At 38.5% G+C, this 25126-nt stretch overlaps 3 protein-coding genes across 8 annotated transcripts; 1 reads left to right on the top strand and 2 right to left on the bottom strand.

The window, feature by feature from the left end:
- Positions 1–4: 4 nt before the first annotated feature.
- Positions 5–8774, bottom strand: LOC128251637 (glutathione-specific gamma-glutamylcyclotransferase 1). Of its 4 annotated transcripts, none has more exons than XM_052978704.1 (5): positions 8463–8774; positions 2528–3012; positions 1530–1565; positions 810–888; positions 5–748 (listed from the first exon to the last, which is right to left on the bottom strand). In XM_052978704.1, exons 2-5 carry the CDS (start codon positions 2834–2836, stop codon positions 312–314), a joined length of 861 nt encoding a protein of 286 aa, XP_052834664.1. In that variant the 5' UTR covers positions 2837–3012; positions 8463–8774; the 3' UTR covers positions 5–311. The 4 variants fall into 4 exon arrangements, with proteins under 4 accessions (XP_052834664.1, XP_052834667.1, XP_052834665.1 ...); XM_052978707.1 differs by having other exon boundaries at positions 8579–8774; XM_052978705.1 differs by lacking the exon at positions 8463–8774 and adding an exon at positions 3133–3288.
- A 1991-nt stretch (positions 8775–10765) lies between these two features.
- LOC128264775 (myogenic-determination protein) lies at positions 10766–20007 on the top strand. Of its 3 annotated transcripts, none has more exons than XM_053000446.1 (7): positions 10766–11029; positions 11429–11584; positions 11640–14192; positions 16286–16408; positions 16481–16555; positions 19525–19603; positions 19679–20007. In XM_053000446.1, exons 3-7 carry the CDS (start codon positions 13665–13667, stop codon positions 19870–19872), a joined length of 999 nt encoding a protein of 332 aa, XP_052856406.1. In that variant the 5' UTR covers positions 10766–11029; positions 11429–11584; positions 11640–13664; the 3' UTR covers positions 19873–20007. The 3 variants fall into 3 exon arrangements, with proteins under 3 accessions (XP_052856406.1, XP_052856414.1, XP_052856398.1); XM_053000454.1 differs by having other exon boundaries at positions 10766–11063; positions 11713–14192; XM_053000438.1 differs by having other exon boundaries at positions 10766–11063.
- Positions 19966–24410, bottom strand: LOC128252409 (uncharacterized). The gene is made up of 7 exons (XM_052980094.1): positions 24080–24410; positions 23316–23688; positions 22451–22662; positions 22266–22326; positions 21777–22186; positions 21135–21507; positions 19966–20281 (listed from the first exon to the last, which is right to left on the bottom strand). The coding sequence occupies exons 1-7, from the start codon at positions 24370–24372 to the stop codon at positions 20021–20023; spliced, it is 1983 nt and encodes a 660-aa protein (XP_052836054.1). The 5' UTR covers positions 24373–24410; the 3' UTR covers positions 19966–20020.
- Positions 24411–25126: the final 716 nt, after the last annotated feature.

The following is a 25126-nucleotide window of genomic DNA, read 5'->3' as shown; positions in this document are numbered from 1 at the left end:
GTGATTGTGTTAATTTCTTTTCGTTTAAATTTAACTCCCTGACAGTTTTGCGTGTAAAAAGTTATTTGTGCTTACGGACTGGCTTATCCTAGCTTATTGTCTAAATCAGATCACTTATCGAGGAGTTGCTGCGGTTACGGTTAGGGCTAGGATTATTTACAATTTTATAAAATACGTCAAATTTGGCGATAGACTCTGGTTACCTAATAAGCTAAAATGTCGATCAATAATTTGGAATTTGCTGTAGCAATAAAAGCGGCCTGCCTATCACTAGCTGAAACCGCCTTCTCCGGCCACCAGCATGCCGGCAATCAAATGTTCAGGCAGCGCAGCTTCGTATCCGGCACACGGGAGGTGAACTCGAAGGATGGCGGGCGGCGGATGTCCTCGTGCGAGTCGCGCCGTATCCTATCCGGATTGCGGCCCATCACCGAGGACAGAGGTATTTGGCGGCGGTACAGCTCCTCCAGAACCAGGCGTTCCAGTTCGAACAGGTGATCGTCCCTTACGCCGGGAATCTCCTCGTGCATAAAGAGCGCCAGGCGCAGCAGGTACTCGGCATTGTGGCCGCTCGGTCCGCGGCAGGTGGCTATCTGCTGGGCAATCTCCTCCACCGGATCATCGCCCAGCCAGTGGATATTCTCCGGCGTGGCCACATACACTAATACCTCGACCGCCTCGCCGCTAAAGGGCGTGTCCTGGGAGGCGACGCGCGGGAAGAACTTGGTATCAATTGTTGCATAGCCACCTGTTGGGTTCAATATAGGTTAGCTCTAATCTTGGGCCCACTTTTGGATTGATTCACTTACCCAGTGTGCACTCGCGCTGCTTGAGATAATCCAGAGCCGTGCAGCCTGTTATTCTATAGGCGCAACCCCAAGTGATTCCCTGCAATCAAAAAAAAAAAAAAAGGAATATATTATATTAAAAAATAATAATAAGCCAGATGAAAAAACATAAATCTAAAAATATTTATCAGCAGTCGCCTTGGGTGGGGTTTGAACCCGTGTATTTCGGACCCGGGCGTGCTATTCTTATCGCGCACCGTTTGCCGCTTATGATTCCCAACCCGTTTTTTCCGCAGTAGACGCGTATAAATAGCGCTACTAGCGGCCTGTGAGTGACCGCTTTGAGTTTTCCATGCTTGTCTTTCGGGGCCACAAAACGAGTTCCTGGTAACTCCACTGCTAATGCCCTGGGCGAAAGTCCCCGGGCCTAGGATAGAAAGTATCAAGGCGTAAAAAGTGCACCCGTAGTTGCATTCGCCTATATTCTGCGGAAATCCGCCTGGCTGGTGATGAAGAGAGGGTTTTCTCCGGGATCCCCACGAATCTTTTCGGTCAGGTTGTCTGCGGAAATCTGCCAGAGTTAACTTTAGATATGGACGAGTTGGTAGGACTGTCGGAACGTAAAACACTTCGAGAGAAACCGCCAACACGGAATGGGGCTTACTTTGGGAAATTCAAACGGCAAAATCACTTTTTGTTTTACTTTACTATTACTCCCCCAAAAAACTATGTCGCACTCACCTCTTTGTCCTTAACGAGCGTTGCAACACGTCCAGGCTGTAACAAAGAATGAATATATACATTAGCACTCGAGTATATTTCATCCACTTATATTTGTGGAGCTTCGGTATTTATTGCTTTCACAAAGAGCGAGGGCTAAATCTCGCCTGCACACAGCTCGTTGTTTGTTTACCTTCTGTATATGTATTTGCTTTATTTACGACATTTACACAAATGCATTACTAGGGGGTTATATATGGACCTTGACTTATTTCGAAATTGCTGAGTTTTCTTATGATCGCAACAGTAGCGGAGATTGCAGGAAAAATGCGAAAATATATTTATTAATTTAGAAAATTCCTTAACTGCATGAACTGCATGAACTACTCAACACGTAAAAAATTATTATAGGAAGATGATGTTATTAAAACGAAGTAACAATAGTTTAATGCGAATCTGTATTAAATTACCATATTGTTAATGCGATTTTCTAATCTAAGACTTTGACTTACATCAGTTGATCAACAAAAGTAGACCAAAAACAGGTGATATTATCCCCATTATCAACATTATAAAAAATACTCGAACTACGATTCCCAACTGGTTTTCAGATATTTTTAAGCATCGATTCGAATTGATACCTATTCCAAGGGGCTTGTCCTGACTTGTTTAGCAAGCAAATCACTTATGTTAATTGAAACGCAATCGGTATCTTAATTGGCAGCCGCTCTAGACGCTGGCAAATGCTAATTTCACTTGTTGTTTGCCATTAGCCACACACAGCTGATAACGCCCGACGAATAGATAACGATAACGCGTGCCTGATCACTTTGCCCACATCTAAAACTGTCAACTGCCGACGTACGCTGTTCGCAGACGAAAACATTAAGACAAATAGCAGGGGGCAATTAAATAATAACCAACTCACTGCTGCTAGTTGGTGGGTAAACACAAGTGAAAGCTGCTAGCAGACGAGGGCTAGACGTGTCTAGGACCCCGACTTGGGTAATCCCACTCACCTTCTCCTCACAGCCGCGATGGGTGACGTTGCCCTGCCAGAATCGGCGGACATAGCCCCTGATGTAGCCCGTAATGCACTTGGTGTAGGTGAAGCCAGGATGCCAGCACAAGGATCCGTAGCCAAAGACCCAGCAGGTGGGATCCGAGGGTCCCTCGTTGTTGTTGTTATTATTATTGGGACGATTCTCCTGCTCATTCTGGTCGTTGTTATTATTCTCCTCCGCTGCTCCCAATTGGCCATTGGTGAAGAGATTTTTGAAATGGACCGGCACCTCCGCCGGCTGGCGATGACCACTGAAGTGAGCCATGTCTTCTACGCAGTTGTTTCCCTCAATTTCCGTGGATGTGATCTGATGGCTGCTGCTCCTGGTTGAGATCGGGACGGGGATCCTGCGAGCGCTATCTGGGCATGCTGGTGGCTGTAGGCTCCGGCTCCTAGTGTTACATTGCTTGCTGGCCGACGGCTCCAAATGCAGCTGAGATTCTGTGGATGGCCAGAGCACAGCGATGTTACATAAAACTCGAAATTTGGATTCACTATTACTACCAATAAGCCTTACAAGTACGAATTTGTATTTCAGCCGAAACCTGATCCCTAGCTTACTTGTGGGTGGTTCCTGTGTTCGGTGTGTTTCGGAGGCTAAAGTTTACTATATACTTTGTTGATTTAGTTAATGCTAGGAAGTCTTTTCGCGCCGACTGCGACCTAATAGTTCCGCGAGCGTTCGGGAACTAAACCGCCCAGCGCGAATACCGAAATCATTTCCAACGCCCCGACGTTCGCGAAGAAGAAGAAGACTAGCACAGAGCGGAGGAAAAGTAAAAAATAAAAATGTAAAATAAATATTTATGACGCTCTGTCTGACGACTCTCAAGACTTATCTATAGGTTTGAATACGGCAAACGAGTATTTAAATTGCCGCTCGACAAAGCTCTCTCGCCCTCGCCCCCTCACTCCCTTTCCCAGTCTAGTTTCACTATCAACCGAGAATTGTGGCAAAAATCTTGGGACATTGGATTAAGGTAAAGGTGACTTGCTGCCCAAACACGTCCATAAATAATACAACAATTAAATACAGTCATATATTTATATACCTTATAAACGCTAAATAATAACCGATCATATAATGACCAAGCTGGAAAACAGCTGCGTGATGAAAAAAAAACCCTTGAACTGAAGGATCAGTCATAAATTCGGGCATTTAATAATTATAAATATATAAATGCCTCAAATTAAGAAATGATTTTGCAAATTGCCAATCACGGACCATAAAGATCCTTGTCGGCTTAATATTGATTATATAACCAGGCAGACGGCGAATAAGGTCGCCAAACAAATCACTTCAACTGATATTTATTGTTATGATAATTGTTTTTCCAGGATTTTCCTGATTCCGAATAATAAATTGTGGTTGCTTGGCAACAACTAGCTGATGTAACTATTACAGTGATTAGATCAAAGTCAACAGCAACCAACGAGACTTTTTGATAAGATTGCTTCTTGATTTATGATCTTTTTAGGTCTGCATTAGTGAACAATGAAGAATTTGTAATATTAATATTATTATTCAATTGAAACTTTCTACTCATTTCAAAGTCTATGTTCAACTTTTCTTTGTGATGTTATCGCAAAGAATATTTATCTGCATCTACTTATACATATATATATATACATATAACGCTTTTTTATGTCTTCGCACTGAGTCTTTTCAAAATATTTAAGCACTTCTTTTTATTTAGATAAGTTTATCAGTTCATTTAATTTTTTGAGATATCTGGTTTAAAATTGATTTATTTTATTATCATTTAAAAAATCTGCCCGTTAAGCGAATATATTTAACTTATATATTTTTAAACAATATATGTGTATACAACGTATTAAATTATTTAGTTTTTTTTTTTTTAAATACAATTTTCTTTAGTATCTTAAATGTTTTTATTAACCTATATTAAAGAGTAACCTATATTAAAGAGTATTATCGCTGTGCGGAAAGCAAATCTCATTTAAGTTTTACTTTCGCAAGTTCAAAGAGGGAAACGGAGAGCAGGGTGGCCTAATATTAAATATGTGTAACCGATCTTTTCGCCGTGCTAACTACGCTGCTGCTCAAGACCAAATACATAATATTAAATGGCCGACGGTACGTATACTTGTTTTTTATGCTTGTATCAGTACACACAAAAAATTACCAATGATAGAAGAAATAATGTTAAGTTTTAAAATTTAATTCATTACAAAATAAGATGCTTGCCATAATATTTATAATATTCTAAAATATAAATTGACTATTTTAAACTTTCATAATTGTTTCAAATTGGTCTAAAGACTATTATTTTTGAATTCCCAATTTTTTCTTGTGTATGTGCCACACCATCGAATCGTGATGGGTCCCATTAACGAGGCATGCTCGATATATAAGCGTACAAATGTATGTATAGTCTTGTGCATATTTGTTTGTATTTTTAGCTATTTTATTTTGCGTGTATGCATAAACTTAAACAATTCGCACACTTTGTTTTGATTGCCGCCTTCCCGAAATGCCGAGCCAATTTCAGAGTATTTGTGAGCTTTCTGTTTTCATACGCTGTTTCTAAATACCAGTCTTCTTGGTTTTTTTTTGGATTTCGTTTTTTTTTTTTTAAATCTTTTTCTCTTCTTCTTTGGGCTATGATATTTTTGCATAAATAAATTGACCCAAAAACAGGCTGGATGGTGGAAAATTACAGAAAAACGTTCAAAACCCTTGGGACGAACATCCGCACGCACACCGAGATAATCTGGCGTGTGTGTTATGTTTACGACACCTCCACATCCTCAAAATCACACACACACACATTCATATATGACTTTTCTTTCGCCTTACGACTTGGTTACGTATACGTAGCGTTGGCCATTGCTCGTTTGCCAAACGAAAAACGCTCCGAAATCGACTCGCTACACATTTCTGGGTCCTTGATACTGAACTTTTTTCATTGTGAAAGTTTTTTGCCAACGGTTCAAGGTTATCCAATTTTTCTCAAAATTGTTTATATAGCAATCTATAGTTTTTATCAGTTGTGGACTGGGGAAGTGTTTATAGGTCCCAAAGAACCAGAAGGGAGGGCTACTATGGGGCGAAATCAACTTGTTTTTGTGCTTGGGTAACAGGCGCAGAACACACAAAAATTCTGTGCTCCGTTTTCTATGTATACACAGCACAGCCTAAAGCCCATTGATATCACATGTACATGGCATGCGAGCGTACGTTTTTTAGGGGGGCATAAAAGTGTATCTTGGGGGCGGACTGAAATTTGTCGAAATGAACAAAGCACACGAACCCACAAACAGAATACTTCATTCTGCTGGGCCAGCCAAGCATTTGGATCAGGGCTTAGCTTTGGATGGGGGATTTACGTGCAGCTGTCTAAATTTTTGTCGGGCTTATCTCATTCGCAATTCTCTCATTTAACTTTCATCGCTCGGCGAATGATCACAATTGAGATTGACAGTGTATTAAATGGTTTGGATTAGGTTAGCGTCTTAATAGAATGGTACGACATTGGTAGTCCTTAACTATCCATATTCTAGTAAATATAATTCCTTATTGAATTACTTTTATTTTAAGCTTTGTGAGTCACAAATTAGTGTCAAGATTTGTGACAATTTGTAAATAAAAAAACAAAGTCATAAAAGTAGTCATAAGCGATTCTTCAAGTATTTTTGTATTTAAGTTCAAAGTTAAAACTGGTCTGGTACCCAAAGCCCCGCTTAATTGCAATCAAATTAAACATACAAGCCTCTCAAAGGTAACTCAATTTTGGGACCTTGTTAAATTTATTACTTCTAAATTAAACACTTGAGAATAACATAATAAACCAGGCTGCTTGGCTTTGCACTTCTAATTAAACAATTAAAAACATATTTTATTTTATTGTGCATAATACTTGGCTAAATTGGCTTTTGTTGCCTCTTTCCTCTTTACCATATCAAGATTATTTGGCGAAGGTAGGTCCATTGATAAATAGCCGAGCAGACCGACAAAACTCGAGTATGCAATTTACAGTCGGCGCTAGCCGTATGATAATATAAATTTGCTGAACTGATAAGACATAATTTTGACTTGGTCTTGGAGACGAAACGCGTCTGATAAGAGTTTGCATTTTGTGAAAGTAAAGATAAGATATGTGAACTACAGCCAACCGGTAGATAAAAGAGTTCGCCAGACAGTACGGTTGGACTTTAGCGCAAAAAGGTAAACAACTTTTCAGTTTGGTCAGATGCAAACAGTTCAACACACATATCAATTAACACATCTGGCCTAATTTTTTGCTTTGTAAAGCATAGACACAACAAGTCCAAGCAACCCCCGATTATTGTCTTTTGCGCATTTTTTGTATTTTATTTCTTTTGGTTCAGTTGGCACACACGTGTGGCTCTCTTATTCGCCGAATTTACTGACGCTCAATCCGCCCGTATATTCAAAACCAAAGACTATTATTAACCGCAAGACATATATTTAACTTTTATGATGTTTGCCTTTTGCACTTTAAGATTTATTCAGCCAAAACAGTCAAACTCTAACAGGATGTTTACTCTTACTCTTTAATAAAACAGTAAATGTTTGATCGGGCATAGTCTGCACTCTGTTTTTTGCTAAATTTGGCAAGCTCTTATAATTTTCTATTTTTAATTTTTAAGTATCCATAAATTAATTTGCAAATTGAGTTTATTTGTCTGCAAAACACCTTGAAGCCGATATTAATTTAAAGGGGTCACTGTCGTGGCCAGTTTAAACAATAACAGTCAGCCTGGCAGCTGTTAAATATATACATAAACAAAATCAATTCAAAGAATGCCAATATTTCGGCACAAGTTTTAAATAGTAGAATGCAAAAGGCACGTGCCAAAAAATGACACCCCAAATCTTTTGCTAAAAATTCTATTTAAAATTCTAAAATTACTGCATTTAAACTACTACTCATGTTTTCTGACGTTCGGTAAGTAAAACGTTTGACATTTGGAATGTCAAATTTTCCTTCCCTATGTTTTTTGGCTAGCAAAATATAGTTATTAATATTATAACTTCTAAAATAAAAAATACTACAAAATACTGTCTACGTAAACAATAAATAAAACAATATTCTCAATACCCTCTTGAACTGAAGTTTGTTTATGCAATAAAATGAGTAAGAACTCATCTAAAGAAAAAACTGCGTTTCAATTTTTTATCTTGTCAACTTTTTTATAAAAAAAATACAGAAACAAAGAAGTTTATTTTGAGGCGAAACAAGAAACAAAGAACTAAATAAATTGAGTTTGTAATGTAATAGTGAATGAACCGTATTAATATATATGTTTTTTGAAAGAGATATAAAATAATTAACAAATATTTGGTAACCGTTTAAGGCACAGTGTTTCAAAACTATTTAGTACTTTAGTAGAATAAGTAAATTTAAAATGAACATATGTTTAATCTGACATATATTTAGCAATTTCACTTATTTCATTAATTTCTTAATGCATTTTGCTGTTTCCAAGTTCTGGGGAATTGCATCAACGGGTTGCATGTACAGTGACTGAGCAATAAATTAAACTATTAAAAATATCTACAAGCACGCGGTATACAAGTAAACAAACGCAAAAATAAATTTAAATCTGTTTTGAATCAAAAATTTTCAAAGAGAGGAAATGAGGCAGTGGGAGGGTAGAGAGAGAGAGAGCTTGTGTGGGCAAAAGATAACGGAAAAGAGAGAGCGCACACACGCATACTCTGATAAGCCTAAGCAATTACAGCAACAAAGTGTTGTAAGCAAACAGCAAGGTAAATAAATTGTATGTATGTATATGCACGTGTTGACACTGAAAGCTCTCAACTTGGCACACTGACACACTTATGATAAATATACATCCCCAATGATCACTCACATCCAACAATTAAGTGCCAATTTACCCACCTCGCCATTTAAAACAACTTTCACAGGTAAAAAACGCAGCAACTATGATCGTTTTTTCTCGCTTATCAATTTCCGTTCAACTTTTGCACTACAACATAGTTTTATAGTTTATTTACTCCATTCGATTTCCGTTTTTATCAGCTTTTTCTATTCCGTTAGGTCATGCTGCGTGGCAATAACAGCAATAACATTTCGCACTCTTCGCGCGCCTTGTAATGTAAACAATAACAACTCCGACAGCCGATTGCCTTCTCTCTTGCACACTATCACTATCTTGTTTTTCCGCAGGCAGATGGAGCAGAGCGACCGTCTCCACCGACGGCTCCAATGTAAATGCGAGAATTTCGCCGTTTTTCGCTCTCAAATAATGCTCCTGAGGGGGGCCCCACCCGTCCCCGCCCACCAATGTCAGCCTCTTCTTCTTCAGCGAATTTCTCGCTGAGCGAGCATAAAAGGTAAAAACATGATGGATTTCATTACAAACCCGAACCGGCACAAGAGAGTGAGTAATTATTACGATTTAAGTTTTGTTTGTGTTTATCACTTTTAAAGTACATACATACGTATGTACACACTTAGTTCAGTACATAAGCACAAAGGACAATGCTACGCTATTAAGTGCACTGGAAAAAACCTGATTATTTCTTAATATTTATTTGTTCATCTAATATTAAAAATGACTTTAAAAAAATGAACTCATTACAATAAATAAATATATATACATATGGGAATGGAACAAAATGTTTTAGGTCCAAAATTTTAATATTTTCTATTGAACTCACGAAAATAAAAAATAATTGTATAAATACAATTTGTTCAGTTTAGAATAAAATATTAAAACAAAATTAATTTACCCCGGTGTAATTTTGATATGAAGCTCCAAGGACTTTGATGCTGCCTTTTCCACTCTCGGCCTTCCACTCTCTTATCGAACGCTCTCTTTGCGCAGAGAAATTACGCATCTCTCTCACTCTCTATCCCCAATACTCCACATTTCTCCAACTCTCTCCCTCTCTCTTTCTCACCCTATATGCATTGGCTGACGCAATTCATACGCACTGTTACCGTATGCAGCGCAATTTTATGAATGGAAAGCAGAAAATGCAAAAGCAACAACCTCAATTGCCACCTGGCAACAGGCAAAACGAACAACAGGTGTAATTTGGGAACTCAGTTCTAGAAAAGCAGACACTACCGCATCTTAATTGTCTTAATTGGAAATTGATGTGCAGCGTGTTCGATTCGGAAGTGCCTGACTGATTACATAATGCGCCCGCAACCTTCAGTTTGGATATAACCTCGGTAAAAGTAAACACCCACACAATTGATAACGGTCTGCACTAAACTTCGTTAAAATTGCGTCAGCTAAAAGTTGGTAAGCATCAGCGGGATTTTTAAACTGATTAAATGTAACTGAAAGACAAGTATTTAATAATTATACTGATAGTAAATATTCTCCTCTTTAAGAAAAACATATATTGTGTTGGAATATATTTAATGAAGTGACTAATTATTTGTTGTTGACTCAATCAATAAAAATAAATAAGTCTATTCAACATTCAATTTAAAATTGTTATTGATTTGTTTTTTTCGTATCCTAAAACGTCTCAGTTAACATTTTTCTTTACATATGTGGTCCGAGCAACGGAAGCTTTACTGTATTTTTAAGTTTTCAGCGTCGTAGCGCTGCCAGATATAGTTAAAACGATTGCAAGGCTGCCAAATTGTTTGATTTAGTTAGCGCCATCTTGCGGCTTTTCGTTTGAAAATGCGCCGCCTTGTGGGTATTTATGAAAATGTCTGTTGAAGATTTTAAAATATTCTTTTTTTATACATAACAAATTTTTATTTTCATATTTTTTCCGTGATTTATGATGATTTAAGGAATGACCAACAAATAGGAAATCCTCTTAGTACAAAGGTGAGTAGCTATTAAGTTTTTATTATAATTTATTGGCAGAATAACTAGTTGATAACAGAAAGATCCAACGGATTGTATTGGTTTGGTAATGCTTACTCTCATGGCTGACATTCATGCTTTCAAAGTAACAATAACAATAAATAAAGTGCAACTATTTGGTTTTCGCTACCATCCTTTGAAAAAGTTTAATGATTTTTAAACGAAAAGCAAAAAAGTGAAATTCGATAGGAAATGTATTGGAATAATTAAAAAATTATTAAAAATGTTGAACAATATTATTATAAGTATGTTTTTATGAAGAAATTTACACTTTCAGACTCTTGTTTTTCATGATACAAATAAAAAACAACTAGAGAACTTCACAGATTGTAAGCAAAGTCAAAAACACAAAATGAATTACAAATAAAATGATATAACAACAACATCGTCATTAATAAGTGTTGTGGGAATAACCTGTTAGCAGTGAATGCCAAATTGCTTCATGCTTCCAGTGTATCACGCAATCCGTGGGAGGCAAAGGCAGAAAATACGCCCCATATCAAAGTGTAGTAGCAATCTGAATCTCAACCGGCGTTAGTCTCAGCTTAGAACCCACAGCGACAATATGTCTAGTATCGAACGAAACATTCTTCTCCTAGCACTGGCGGTAAGTGCAATATCTGCATTAGGAGAAGGGGCTGGTAAGTAAGCTTTCCTTGGTACTTAAGAAATAAAGAAACATTTTTTTAAATCTTTTTGTGGTGTTACAAAATTCTGTTCAGATAAAACAATCACAAGTGTAAAATAAACTTAATTATATAGCAAAAATAAATAGACATTACAGCTTTTGAATTTAAAACCGCGACATTCTGACCTTCGTTCGGAACGAAATAAGTGCTCAATAACTACAATCTTTTAAGATCGCTTTTACTTGACCACCTTTTTTAACATGACTTGTTCTATAAAATTAAATATGTTGAATTTATTTTTCTCTCCAATGCCTGTAGAACCGGTTAGATTGCTACTCAACCTCAACTGCATTGTTATTATCGATATTCTCTTCCAGACACGGAACAGATCATTTCGGAAATGGATGATTTCCAGCCGGGCAATGTGCTGCCCGGTAAAGACATTTGTGGATTCTATTTACCTTCTTCTATTGACGGGACAAACGCAAACTTAGGTGGTTTTCCATGGATAGCGCGTCTGCAGTATAAAAATTGTAAGTTGTAATATTGTTTAGTAATTTTTTTTTATTTTTTATTTTACATTTTAAGGCGAAAATTTAAGCACACTATCAGCCCTGTTTTTGTTTTTACTTTACAACTTTTTACTCTAATTCGTAAAAAGGTTAAATTACTTGCTACGCTATATAGCAAAGTTTTTCGCAATTTTGTTACATCGAGGTGGAAAAGACTATCGTCTATGAAAAACATGGACCAGAGGAATGATATTGCGTCCCAATGATGCATCGTCTCCGGCGATCGTAAGGTAGTCCACCTTGCTGGTTTTGACTCCCACAGACTGAGTCCGTGTGGACTAAAGGGCTGGCCCTGGATACAACAGAAATTGGAGGCATAATCAATAGCATACATCTCTCATATTAATCAACTTGTCAAGAATGAATTACAACTTAAAAAGCTTTAAAGGGTTTGGTTTTTCTTGATTTAAAACGATTTAATAATCCAAGATGGCCTCGAACTGACTTTGATAATTTTAAAAAAACCCAAAAATTTAATGAGCCCTATATCCTGAAAAAAACTGCTATTAAATGTGATTGTCCTTAAAAATAAATTCTAATATATGCAATAGAAACCTAGCGTTGCTCAACTGTATTTGTGTTCAGGAAATGGAAAATGGCTGTTTTAACCCACATGCAACTTCAATTACTACTGGTTTAAATAAAGATCAGACGTAAGAAAGGGACGACAGGCGATAATGATTAGATTTACAATTGGGATTATCGTGTGGCACAACAAATAGGCTTTGCCACCAAAATACCATCAGACCGAATCAAAACAAAACATCCATCAAAGTACGGCGAGAAAACAAAAGCGAGGGAATAAAATAAAATGGAAAGGAAAGGTGGGGCGGAAAAAGTGGAAAAATTAAAATGGGAAATGCTCGAGCAAACCGCGGGCCTAAGACAAAAGATTTACAATATCGCTGGGGAAGATTTAAAGGTGATTTCCAAAGATATATATTGTGCCTGAGCAGCGATAAATAAACACAACTTTTTGACTATTTTTATTTCGGTCTCTCTTATTTTATTTTTTTGCTCAATTCCGTCCTACTCGGCAGGCATATTGTCAATGGAAAAGTGGCTGCCATCGAGACAACTGGGGGATGGGTTGGTAGACTTTCCACTAAAAGTGTCACATTAACGAATTGTTTGTCGGCTTTCCTACAGTTAATTTATGCCTCGCACTAATCGCTGGCCAGGTAGAATCGAATTTATTTGATTTCTCTATAAGCGAAATAAGCCTTTCACAAACACGCAATTCATTGAGCGGAAAATCCGTGAAAACTCACCCAAAATATTGGGGGCGTGGCCTGTTTCAGCGTCCTTCTGCCTTGGACAACCGCCAATGTCGTCTAATGGCGGGGCGCGTCTAAAAATAGGAACCACTCGAGAGCACCGCCCGTTAGCCACTCAAAACGCAGCGGCATCCGCGCTCCGAGAGGATGGCGTGCACATCTGGGGTCCCCAAAATCAACGAGATCATCGAGATCCCCGAGATCCGTTCTTCGATATTGTCACCAAATGTGTTGCGATTGCGGCGGACGGCGGTACGTACTCTCTGCGGCTCGCAAATCGGCGTAAATCGGGAGTTACACATTGAAGTGGAAAAAGTTTTACCAAATTTTTAAACATACTACAAAAAATAATATCGTACTCATTACAAAATAATTCAAATAAATACAAAGCTGTCTCTTTAACCTCGAGTTACGAGTAACATTTTTTTAGACATAGAAATGCGGGTTTGAAAAGTGCACTTATGTAAACGACATTTCAAAGTAACAATTTAATCCTGTGTTAAAAAACGTAAAAAAGTGAATCAAACATAACATAACATTCATAAAACTTAACTGAGAAAACTACTTCAAACTTGGTTGCAATCTTAAGTAAACAACTATTTATACGAAAATAATAAAAGAAAAGTTTAATATTTCCCAATAAGTTTATAAAATAAGAACTAAAAATAAATAAAAAACATAAATACTTGAAAGTTTTTATAAAAGCACTCCACATAACTTTTGGAAACCGAATATATTATAAAATTTAAGTGCAGTGGGCCAAAATGACCAAGTACAATAGCGGTAGTAGTGAATTGCCCGCTGGTCACGGCATCAAGCAGGAGTACAACAACGGCTATGGCCAGCAATCTCATCCTGGTTATGGATACAACAGCTATAGCCAGCACCAGCAACCGGCCGCCATTCCCAGCCAGAATCCTCACCAGACGCTGCAGAATTTCTTCAGCCGCTTCAATGCCGTCGGGGATGCCGGTGCGGGAAACATTGGCTCCACTTCCATCTCGGGCGCTGGATCGGGATCCTCCTGCAACTACAGCCAGGGAAACCATCCGGCGGAGATGGACAAACAGCTGGGCATGACCATGACGCCTTCGCCCATCTACACCACCGACTACGATGACGAGAACAGCAGTCTCAGCTCCGAGGAGCACGTCCTGGCGCCCCTCGTCTGCTCCTCCGCCCAATCCTCGCGACCCTGCCTCACCTGGGCCTGCAAGGCGTGCAAGAAGAAGAGCGTCACCGTGGACCGACGGAAGGCGGCCACCATGCGGGAACGCCGGCGACTGAGAAAGGTTTGGGTCCATTGCATTACTGCTTGTTAATTTAAAGTAATTCAAGTAATACCGCCTTGGGCGGTAACGAACTATTTTGAGTTAGCTACCAGGCTTTAGCATTAACAACGTTATGACAAAGTTAGATTATATTTTTCTTTTTTTAATTTACGCTTAAATAAAGCTTTCAATAACGAATTATTTTGACGAATTTTAAGTTACACGTCAAAAACTTTACTCAAGCGCAAATTAAATACAATACAAACTCAAACTTTCGCAAGTCAAGTTAGGTATAGTTCAGCTGTAAATAGTTTAACTTAGTTATTTTAGCAATTGGATATAGTCGTTAAGGATTTGTATACACTTCGAAAGCGTATTATAATTTTAGTTTGCAACGCAGTTCGGGAGACATTTCCAACCCTTTCATGTATATAAATTCTTATAAGCATCACTGTCTCAATCTCTTAGTTTTAAGGCCATATGCATGAAAATTTGCCAAAATTTGTCTTTTTGTTGCAGGTTGTATATAAGTCGGAACTGAGTACATAGAAAAAAAATTATACCCTTTGCTGATTTAAAAATTTTATTTTTACTTCTTCGAAATTTGGTTTTAATTAGGCGATTATATCACATAGAATATATCATATAGGAATATTATATATAATAAATGAAAAAAAATGTTTAGCTGCTCTATTTTACACTTTTTTTCTTTTGTATATGGCAATGGTTTAATAATTCAGAATTACGCTTATAAAATCGGAAAACGATATCATAGATATGCCATAGGAAATATGTAATAATTTACATATAAGCGTATAGATCAAAAATTAGTTTTTCTAAAGAATATTTCATTTTTGAAATAGCTGCAATGGTATTGAAACTTCGTCTTGTTTTATTTGTATAGTCTAAGTCTAAGTCTAAGCTATGAACTTTTAAGCGGTAATAAGTTAGCAAACTAAGTGGAATTCTTTGATTTTTCTCAAACAGAATGATTTTTAACTCACTTAAAAAGGATTTTAACTCACTTAAAAAGGATTTGAAATTCCCCTTTGCAAAAACAGAGCAAAGTTTTTAAAGTTAATTTCTTCTACAACTTTACTTATAATTGATACATTCTAAATTAAAATTGTTAAACTACAAACACAAGCCGAAACGTTTGAAATTTTGGCGATCCTGAAAAGAATTGCAAAAGAGAAGAGTTAATTGTTCATCGAAAATAAAAATTTAACAATTTAGCTGTTTAAAAAAAAAAAATGATTAAATTTATTAAACAATTTTTAAGCTATTTTAATATTATTCAGATTGTAATTCTGTAAACAGAAAAAAAGAATTATTGTATTGGAAAGTAATAGAGTAACATTTTGTACAAACAAATATTTCAAGTTATTTAACTTATATTCAAGCTAAAAGCGATGTTTAAGCATATCAAAAAATCCATTTTACATATGTTTTATGTTCTTTACTCAGTGAACTAAAAAATTAGTGAAGGCAATATACATATGCTTACTTTTTTCTGTTCTCTACCATCTTTGTTTTTGATCTTTGTAGTTTATCCTTTGTCGAATCTGAAAATAGACCATTGTATTGCTGGAAATACCCTTGAAGCGTTGAAGGAGTGCAACTTTGTTGCAATGTCATTAGGACCAGTGGCACCCCACAAATTAACACATCGCCACTTGCCCTGGATGGGCTGCCCCGCCGGGGGGAGGATCCACTGACATAAAACGCAGAAAGGGAAACCACCCAACAAGCGTACAACATAAAGATTTGCCAAGACCAAGAGTTAAACAGCGGCATTTATGAGTTCGACAATCGTAAAAGTTTTTGGATGAACCACATGTATTTATAGCCACACATAGAGACATTTGCGTAGGGAAAAGGGGAAAAAGGAAAGGGGGAATGGGGAATGGGGCTGTCATAAAGAGACAGACGACGGGCGAACGGTTTAATTGTTGAAAATTTTATGCTCTATTTAATTTAAAATATGTTTTATTAAATAGCCACTTAAAGGGGACAACAACAGCCTGGGGCTGTGTGTTTTTATTGCGCGCCTAATGGATTTCCATGATTTCAACGATGGCCATTAATTGATTATTCTTTTTCATGCATTCTAGGTTAACGAGGCCTTTGAGATCCTCAAGCGACGCACATCGTCCAATCCCAACCAGCGGCTGCCCAAGGTCGAGATCTTGCGCAATGCCATCGAGTATATCGAGAGCCTGGAGGACTTGCTGCAGGTACGTCCAAGATCTTGTTCTAAAAAAATATAAAAAAATAATCCAAATTTTGCTTCTTTGTCGGGATTATAGGAATCCAATCCTACACGCGATGGCGACAACCTGGCGCCCAGTCTAAGCGGCAAAAGCTGCCAGTCCGATTATCTGGTAAGTTTTCCGCCGAACGCCAATTAATATTAAGCCCAGCATCGTGGGGAAACACGTTCCGCAATTATTTTCTCGTAAAATTCTCATGCATGAGCAACGCTTTCGTCCATTTTTCTTTGGCGACGCGCACATTCATCAAAATCTCAGGGACTGGCCGATTTCGCTGTGCCGAACATGAAAATAGACTATACGGATCCCCCATATCCCCACTATATATGTATATCCCCAACCGATATCTGTTGTATCTGCTGACCGGAATTTATGCGCTCGCTGACGGGCAACTTAATAAGCTTCGAGCTTCGCCATCCTCCCCAGATTCACCCGATTACCGGGAATATTATGAGTTATGATCCAGAGGTGAGTTTGGCTCCATCTGGGCCCTGTGCCCCCGGAAAAGTGTTTTCCCGAAAAACGTGAACAAAAATGTGACGGACAAATAGCCGGAGAATTTACGGTGGCAGGGAAAGGGTGGGTCGTTGTCTCTGCATTTAGTGAAAGGCAATAAATAAATTTTCCTGCTATAAGCCCGCCCATGGGCTATGAAATGAAAATGGAAATCGTGTTGTAAATTAATTACAACAAATTCGTTTGGCCGGGAATCGAGAATCGGGAGAATCGGGAGAATCGAGAATCAGCATCCCCATGTTTGGGGGATTGCAGCGGATCGCTTTTCTGTTTCGTAATAGTTTCGGGGAACAAAAACCGATGTGGCAGTTGACAAATTGCACAGGAAAAACATGACATGATCTCGGGGTGTTCTGCTTCGAAAGGTGTTGCAAGACATGGCTTAAGTGGGGCGCGTAGGGGGGGTGCCGGGAATGTGGGGCATACACTCCCAAATGACAGGCCAACAAATTGTCAACAATTATGCAAACATTTTTGCCATCGGAACAGCACAAAACGCCCCCCTTTTCGTTTCGGGTTGGCCGGCGTTGAGTAATTTCCATGCAGTTTGTATAAGTTTTTCACAATTTTTAATGTACAAATTTGTTAATTTACCATAAAACTTAGCATATTTGTATGTTGACTGCACCCCACCCCATTGGCAGATATTAATGTGCGGCCATAGTTTGATTAAAAACTGGCATCGCGCCAAACGTGCAGACATTCAAATGCATCCCAGACCCTGGCAATCCATCCATCTCATCCATATCCATATCCATTCACTTGGAGCCTGTGTATTTATATTTATAAATCTCCGCGATTTAAGTAGAAGATTTCCTTTTGAACTGTTTCCAACTTAAATATCTATATATATATAAATTTCCTTATCGCCCCGCCAATAAATTGAAGCACTCCAGATGTGGACGAATTCAAAATGCCATGTCGTCTATCAGTCAAATTTCTACGTAATTGGAGCCATAATCCTTTAAGTGTCGAGATAGAAGTTTTGGGTGCAAATGACTCACTGAAAGATGTCGTTAACGTAGGTGCACACTTTCCATTGATAAAAGTTTACCAGTCAGTGAGTCAGTACTCAATGGGGTTTCCTACAATTAAGTTTATTACGTTCACTGCAAAATACAAACAAATCTGGCATTGTTATCTTGGACTGACCTAACAGCTTAATCATTATTTTATTTTATTCCCCGCAAATTAAAGCAGTTAATAATTATCGCTTTTTGGGTTTTGAGTTTCTTGGAAAGCGTTAAGGCCAACCCATAATGTTATAAATTATGATTTTAATTTCCAACCCCAAAAACATTTCACAATTTGTATAAATTTGAATTTCTAGCAAGCATTTCTGTCAATAGTTTTTTTCTCAAATGGATTAGGGGATTTTGCGAGTGACCGCAGCACTCGTAAAAACATGGCAATATTTCCAAAGTGGGTTTAGTATATTAAAAGCATATTTCATGCAGCTTGGGGAAAAACAAATCGCATAATGCCGCATATCCGTTACATGCTCAAAGATCGGTGGAGAACTTCTAAGAGGAGCGCGCCAAAAAGCGGCTTAAAATCTTTACGCAACTCGAAAAAAAAAACGGAATGCCCAAGTGATAAGTGGCATTTCATTCAGATACAACACATGATATATGCCCGAGCTGCTCGGAAAAATGAAATACACCGAAATTCCATATAGACATACAAACAAGTACACAAAACAAAATTTAGAATAGAAAGAAATAAATTAGATATACATGATTTTCAAAAACCATTTTTTGTTTTCAACAAGAATCAATTAATTTCAAAATTATAGGGCGTAAAATGTTAGCATGGCTATTAAATTAGCGTATTTACCCTCTTTGAGTGCAATTTCTCTCGGTGTATCTGTGTGTGAGTTGTCGCATATCGAGCGCAGGCTGTCACTAAACGCTTGGAAAATGATAAATCGCTTTATAAAAGTGCAGTGTGAGTTCGTCTGTTCGTCTGTTCTCGTTCAGTTTAGTTCAGTTCGCTCGGCTTGAATTCTGTTGTTCTGCTGCTACTCCTCCTTACATTGTTGTTGTCCGCTAAATATAGACGAACACTATGGGATGCCCTGCTTTTTGCCGATCCTTGCAGACGAAATGACGGCTCTGGGATATATATATAAGGGAAACCCACCCAGAAGTGGCAATTATAATTTGCTTAGCATTTCTATAATGAATTCCCGAGCGCATCTCCGTCTCCGGATGCCTTGTCGTCTGCGTATGCGCAGCAAAAAATAAAGCATCAAATTAATTTAATTGCTAATAAGTGTGCAGTGTGTGCACTTTCACAATGCCCCACAAAAACGGCGCAGACAATGCAGCATGCGGTTCAATGCATTTTAATTGGCCTGTGGAATCTTTACTTGCATAAATTTTGGCCTAATCTCATCATTAGACTGCATTCTGTATGGCACTTGTTGGCCAAGTTGACAGGCCCGGAGCACTTTTGACGTTGTCATTTCGCCTCGCAACACTTTTGTGTAATTTATTGCTTCCCCCCCATTTCGCTTGAGGCCAACTAAATGTTTATTTCTTACGATATGTTCTTATTTTCAGAGCTCGTATGCCGGGGCTTATCTGGAAGATAAACTCAGTTTCTACAACAAGCACATGGAGAAGTATGGTCAGTTTACAGGTAAGAAGGTCAAACCTTATTGGTTATCCCCTAAATATACAAGTACATATTTATATACAAAATCACTATCACCAGACTTTGAAGGCAATGCCAATGGTTCGAGTTTGGACTGTCTCAACCTAATAGTCCAGAGCATCAACAAGAGCACCACGAGTCCCATTCAAAGCAAGGCCACGCCCTCACCTGCAGATTCCAAGACGCCGCCCACATCCGGAGTGCCGCCATCCACATCGCTGCATGCGAACTTCAAGCGGAAATGCAGCACTTAGCATTGAGTGGCTGAAACCTTAGGCAATTGTAAAGATAATTTTAAAGCGGATACACAAGATACCCAGTGACCCAGATAGGCCTTAAATTATTTGTATAGCCCTAGCACTTAATTAAACGGTAATTCAAACAGCGAACAGAGTCTTTCACTTAGTCCAGATCCAGTTTGCGGAAGGAGCCGCTCATCCCATCCAGTTCGCCATTGGCCCAGGCACTGGAAAGTCCGACGCGGAGCCTCTCATTGGTCCCGTACTGGGCGTCCTTGGCCAGGTACTCCTTGTTGTCCTGCAGCTTCTGGCGCCAGTAGTCCACGGCCTCCGCCTGGTAGCCATTGGTTCCTCCATACTCGATGGTCATCGCATCTCTGGGCAGGTGCTGGTACAGATCCTCCGACTTTTTGTGCACCGCGAACTGAAGAGGATGGTGGAGGTAAATACATAAACTTCATATTAAGTACTTTGGATCACGCTGCCAAAACCTATGTTCAATTATTTATTTTTTCTTAAAACATTAATAATGGTGGCCAATAGGTAAAGGTATCTTGTTTGTCAAATGAAATTTTTAAGTTTATATTGAAGCCTAACGAAATATTTTGTTAAATTTATTTATAAATTATTGGAATTTTGGCAGTTTGTAATTCAATCAATTATTATATAATAATAGCTTACGGCTTTCCTAAGTTATTAACATATTTCTTATTTCCTACCGTTATAAAAAATTAAAATTCCAAATTATTTAAGATATTTTAATTTAAATTCTCTCAAATTTTTTGAACGTACAATGACTCATTTTAAATGGTGGTTTGGAGGGTAAAAACTTTGTCACACAGTTAAAAATAGTCTGTCTTCCTTTTTGCATGTTGATCATGAATGGGAGATGTCAATATATGAACTTCATATTAATTTCTTTAGATAAAGCTGCCAAACCCTTGTTTAATTATTAATTGTTCCTCACTAAATTGCCCTAATAATGACGGCCAAAATACAGGCAATAACAAAATAAAATTTACAAGCTGATACAAGCTGAATAAAATCAGCTCTTTTACAAAACTATATTATTAGAGAGTTAGTAATTCAATCAATAGCTATATTTTTCAGTTCTAAAGCTTTCTTAGGTTATTAGCATAATAAATTTCGCCTACTTTTCTGTAAACGTTTTATACGAAATTAATGAAGAAGCTTAAATGTAGTTTCGCTCAGTCTGTTTTTTTGTGTGTAAATAAATCTCTGCGAAATTAATCACAGAATTTCCTATGATGACTCACCTTAAAGGGTAGTTTGGAGGGTAAAAACTTTGTTACAAAGTTGAAAATGGTCTGCCCTTCCTTTCGCATATTGATCATGTGAATCTCCACAAATCGCAGGGGAATGCACTGATCCACCAAGGCGAACGCCTTCTTCAGCAGGAAGGGATCGTATTGCAGCATCTGCTCCATGGTCACGTCCCGGGCATCCGCCACCCAGACGACGCCGGAAATCGAGGCGTTATCGCACTCCAGGGCCAGTAGTTCCAGCATGATGAAGACCAGTTTGAAGGCCTCGCGGGGATTCGACTTCTTGGCATCGATGTTCCGGAACTGCGAGATGATAACCCTCGGTCCCTGTGGACTCACAGGTCGAGTGGGTATCACATGGATCCTGGGGATCGTTAAAAGGTCTTGATTATATGAGTCTTGATTATATTTTTAATGTTTAGTCGTATTGTTAGCTTCATACGGCCAGCACGTAATTAATTTCCAGCAAGTAATATCCATAGATAGTGAGTGAATAAATTATTTGTGCCATTAGCACGATAAAGATGTTCGTTATTTCAGGCACTACTGATTAGAAAGTTTGATTTTGAGTGAATGGTTTGAGAAGTGAAGTAGTTTCCAGCTAGTCCTCATTGGAGTTGACCCTCAACCCACCCTCTTTGCAGCTGGGTGAGCAGCGCCTCATCCACCTGCCGCGATCCCAAAACCTCGGGGAACACACTGCGCAGGGAGTAGTAGTTGTCGATGCGTCGCTTGGTCTCCTCCTGGCTGAAACGGCAGCGCCGCAGGAAGGCCAGGATCAGCTGCTCGTCGGTGGGGGCCTTGAGGTGCGGCGACTTGCCGATCCACGTCTGGATGGTGGACACGTTCGCGGCACGCTGGGCCTGCTCCTCGTTGCACTCGCTCTTGGCCAGAGCCGCCAGCTGGGGATTGAGAGGTCTCAGCTTGCTGGTCGTCGCCATTCCGGCGCTCGTCTCAATGCTAACTGAATGCCAAAACCACTGGAGGCACCGCCATGGTCGATGTGCTGGTGGCTTTGGGGACTTTGGTGTTAGTGGCGCTATCTAATCGGGACAACACCTTGTAAAACTAGCTGGAACGCCAACCCGAAGCCCGTCAGAGCGGGCGAATACATATAGATACACGAGTGCATAGATAGGTGATATGGGTGGGTGTTATCTTTAATTGATCGACTACAGCAGAGCTTGGAATGTTCATATGGATTTGCATTGGGGGGAACTGGGGGCAGGCTTCTTGCTTCCGGGTGATTTTTTTCTGATCCGAATCAGTCCCAGTTGAGGCGGCGGAAGGAGCCGCTGGCCCCGAACTCGGCCTCATAGGTGGCTATCTCGCCGGGACGCAGCTCCTCGATGGTCCCGTAGTTGACGTCCTGCTCGAAGTACCCGCGATAGCTGTTCAGCAGGTCCTCCATGTAGGCCACGCACTCGCCCAAGTGGCCATTGGTGCCCCCGTACTCCTCGGGCAGTGAGTCCTTGCCAATGTGCTCGATCAGCTCCTCGCTGTTCTTTAGCACGCGAATCTAAAAGGGGAAAGTTGAGAAGGAAATATTAAATGGTTATTATTAAATGCAGAACATACAAGAGATACTTTTTATACTTTTGAACTTTGACAAATATGTTCTTATATTCCAAATAAAACTTCTTGTTAATGTGTACAAAAATTATTCTTCCTATCTATACGATTATTTAACTGTTGCCTTATTTTAATAACAAAATGGAAACCAAAAAAACTAAAAATTTCTAATTAAATATTGAATAAAATCAATAAATAAAATTTTACTTATATTCCAAATAAAATTATTATAAATGCTGTAAATTCTTGATCTTATGTACATAATTATTTAATTCTTAATTCTTAATGAATACTTTTGGCATTAGCTAAAGATGATTTTTAAATTGCTTTTATAAGAATTATAAACACATTTCAAAAATGAAAAGAATCTAATAGTGAGCCAGCAAGTTTAACATGGGATAGGAATTTTGATTAGTTTAAATACTAAAGGTTATTAAATAATTCTAATTGAATACTTAGGGCTGTTTACTCAATTTGCAATTATAAAAATTAGAAACCGAAAATAATCTAGCAATTTTAAAATGAAGAATGGGTTACAATTTATTTTATTACTTAAACTAATCTTATGGCTTTTCAAATTAAAAAAAACCTTGTACACACCGGATAGTTAACCTGCATGCTGAGCACGTTGTAGAGAAACATGACGGTGCCCTGAATATCCTTGGGCATGTTAATAATGTACATCTCCTTGACCTTCAGCGGACTGCAGTTGTACAGCCAGTTCCACCACCTCCGGAATAGAACCCTGTCGAATCGCCGCATCTTGTCCGAGTTGACGCCCTCGAGGTCGATGATTTCACAGATGCCCGCCAGGGAGGCATGGTCATTCTCCAGAGCTATCACCTCCATGGCCATCGAGGAAAAGTGATAGATTTCGCGCAGCATGTACAGATTGGGATCGAAGTGGCCAAAACGGGCTATGAAAATGGCTGAACGACTATCTCCTTTGGGCATATCCGGATATAGACATACTCTATAATGGAAATCATGTATTTCTGGTTAATACTTTTAAGTTATATTCAGACCTAATCAATCTTCACTCACAAAATCAATCATTTTACGAACGGCAAAGAAAGAAATTCAATAAAATAAATATGAATGAGTTTTTATAAAATCGCTTGTTAATAAAATTAAATAAAATTTTATTAAATATCAAATTGGAATTTTTAATCTATTATTGGTTGTATCTTTTTTTTTTTGAAAATGTAATTTATTCCTCTGTTTTAACACTGTGTCTAGTGCCTTAATAAGAAGTTATGCTTAACTTTTAATGAGTTCTTACAATTTGAAATTTAATTTGATTAAGAAAAGCATTGTTCTTCTTTATATAATAAATAAATTCCGAACAAGTAAGTTTAGCTCACCCCATGCGATTGATGTCCAGGAGGCGCTGCGTTACACAGCGATTGTTCATGATCTCCGGGAAGAGGTTGTAGTGGGTGAAGTAGCGGTCGATCCGGCGCTTGGTCTCCTCCAAACTGTACCGGCAGCGTCTCAGGAAGGCGATCAGGAAGTCCACATCCGTGCGGGCACGCAGATGCGGCTGCTGGCGAATCCAGACACGCAGGATAATGATGTCCTGCTGAATGCGGTCGGGAGTCTCGTTCACCTCCTGCTCGGCCAATTTGGCCAGTGTCGGCGAGAGCGGACGTCGCATTTTGGTAACGGCTCTACGGTGTTTGATGGCATTTGGCTCCATCCGTGATATATCTAATTTGCCTATTTACCACCCCCTTCCATCTGATGGTGGGTGGCCACCTAATCTAATCTTATCGCCCCAACGAACCGTATTGGGGAAATACAGCCGCTTCACGGTCTGTATCTACACGCATTTGTAACTTGCACTTTTCTCCAGTTCGGGGACTCGAACTGGGATATTGGTAGCAGGAGGCAGCTAGGTGGACTTGTACTATATATGGGAACAATAGCTCACATCCGGCGCCTGTCTAAAGAGATCTCTTAAGTGCCCTTCTCGAGCACATTTATGAAGTGGATACACTGGGATTTAATTTATTGTTCTTACAAAATTTAGAAAAACATTTTTATAAATTAAAATACATTTACTCAAGCCAAAAATTTTCGTTTATTTTGTTAAATCATAAAAATTAGAATACTTACCTCTAAACAGGAGTCGTTTTAATTACTTTGGGTTCCACACTTCTAAATATATTAATATGGTAAAATATTTAAAATTCTTACAAATTCATATAATTCAAATAAATATTCAACTGTATATGATATTATATGTATATTTTATCAAAACATATTTAGCAATTTGCATAAAATTCAGTTCCTAGATTGCCACGGTTTTAAATAATTTTGATAATTTTAAGTTTTTTAATTTATAGATATTACATTATATATTTTCTATTTTTTCAGTTTCCTCTTCCGATTTTTCCGCCAGTGTACGA

This window comes from Drosophila gunungcola, chromosome 3R (assembly GCF_025200985.1).
Source record: "Drosophila gunungcola strain Sukarami chromosome 3R, Dgunungcola_SK_2, whole genome shotgun sequence".
NCBI lineage: Eukaryota > Metazoa > Arthropoda > Insecta > Diptera > Drosophilidae > Drosophila > Drosophila gunungcola.
Note: the sequence above shows the minus strand (reverse complement) of the source record. Positions and strands in the feature narration are given on the sequence as shown.

Coding starts and splice junctions, on each gene's coding strand:
- LOC128251637 (XM_052978704.1), bottom strand. CDS start 2,836: ATGGCTCACTTCAGTGGTCATCGCCAGCCGGCGGAGGTGCCGGTCCAT. Junction 1,566..2,527: donor ATCGCGGCTGTGAGGAGAAG/GTGAGTGGGATT, acceptor TCTTTGTTACAG/CCTGGACGTGTTGCAACGCT. Junction 749..809: donor GCAGCGCGAGTGCACACTGG/GTAAGTGAATCA, acceptor TGAACCCAACAG/GTGGCTATGCAACAATTGAT.
- LOC128264775 (XM_053000446.1), top strand. CDS start 13,665: ATGACCAAGTACAATAGCGGTAGTAGTGAATTGCCCGCTGGTCACGGC. Junction 16,556..19,524: donor GCTGCCAGTCCGATTATCTG/GTAAGTTTTCCG, acceptor TCTTATTTTCAG/AGCTCGTATGCCGGGGCTTA. Junction 19,604..19,678: donor GAAGTATGGTCAGTTTACAG/GTAAGAAGGTCA, acceptor CACTATCACCAG/ACTTTGAAGGCAATGCCAAT.
- LOC128252409 (XM_052980094.1), bottom strand. CDS start 24,372: ATGCGACGTCCGCTCTCGCCGACACTGGCCAAATTGGCCGAGCAGGAG. Junction 23,689..24,079: donor CTGGACATCAATCGCATGGG/GTGAGCTAAACT, acceptor TTTCCATTATAG/AGTATGTCTATATCCGGATA. Junction 20,282..21,134: donor CCTCCAAACTACCCTTTAAG/GTGAGTCATCAT, acceptor CATCCTCTTCAG/TTCGCGGTGCACAAAAAGTC.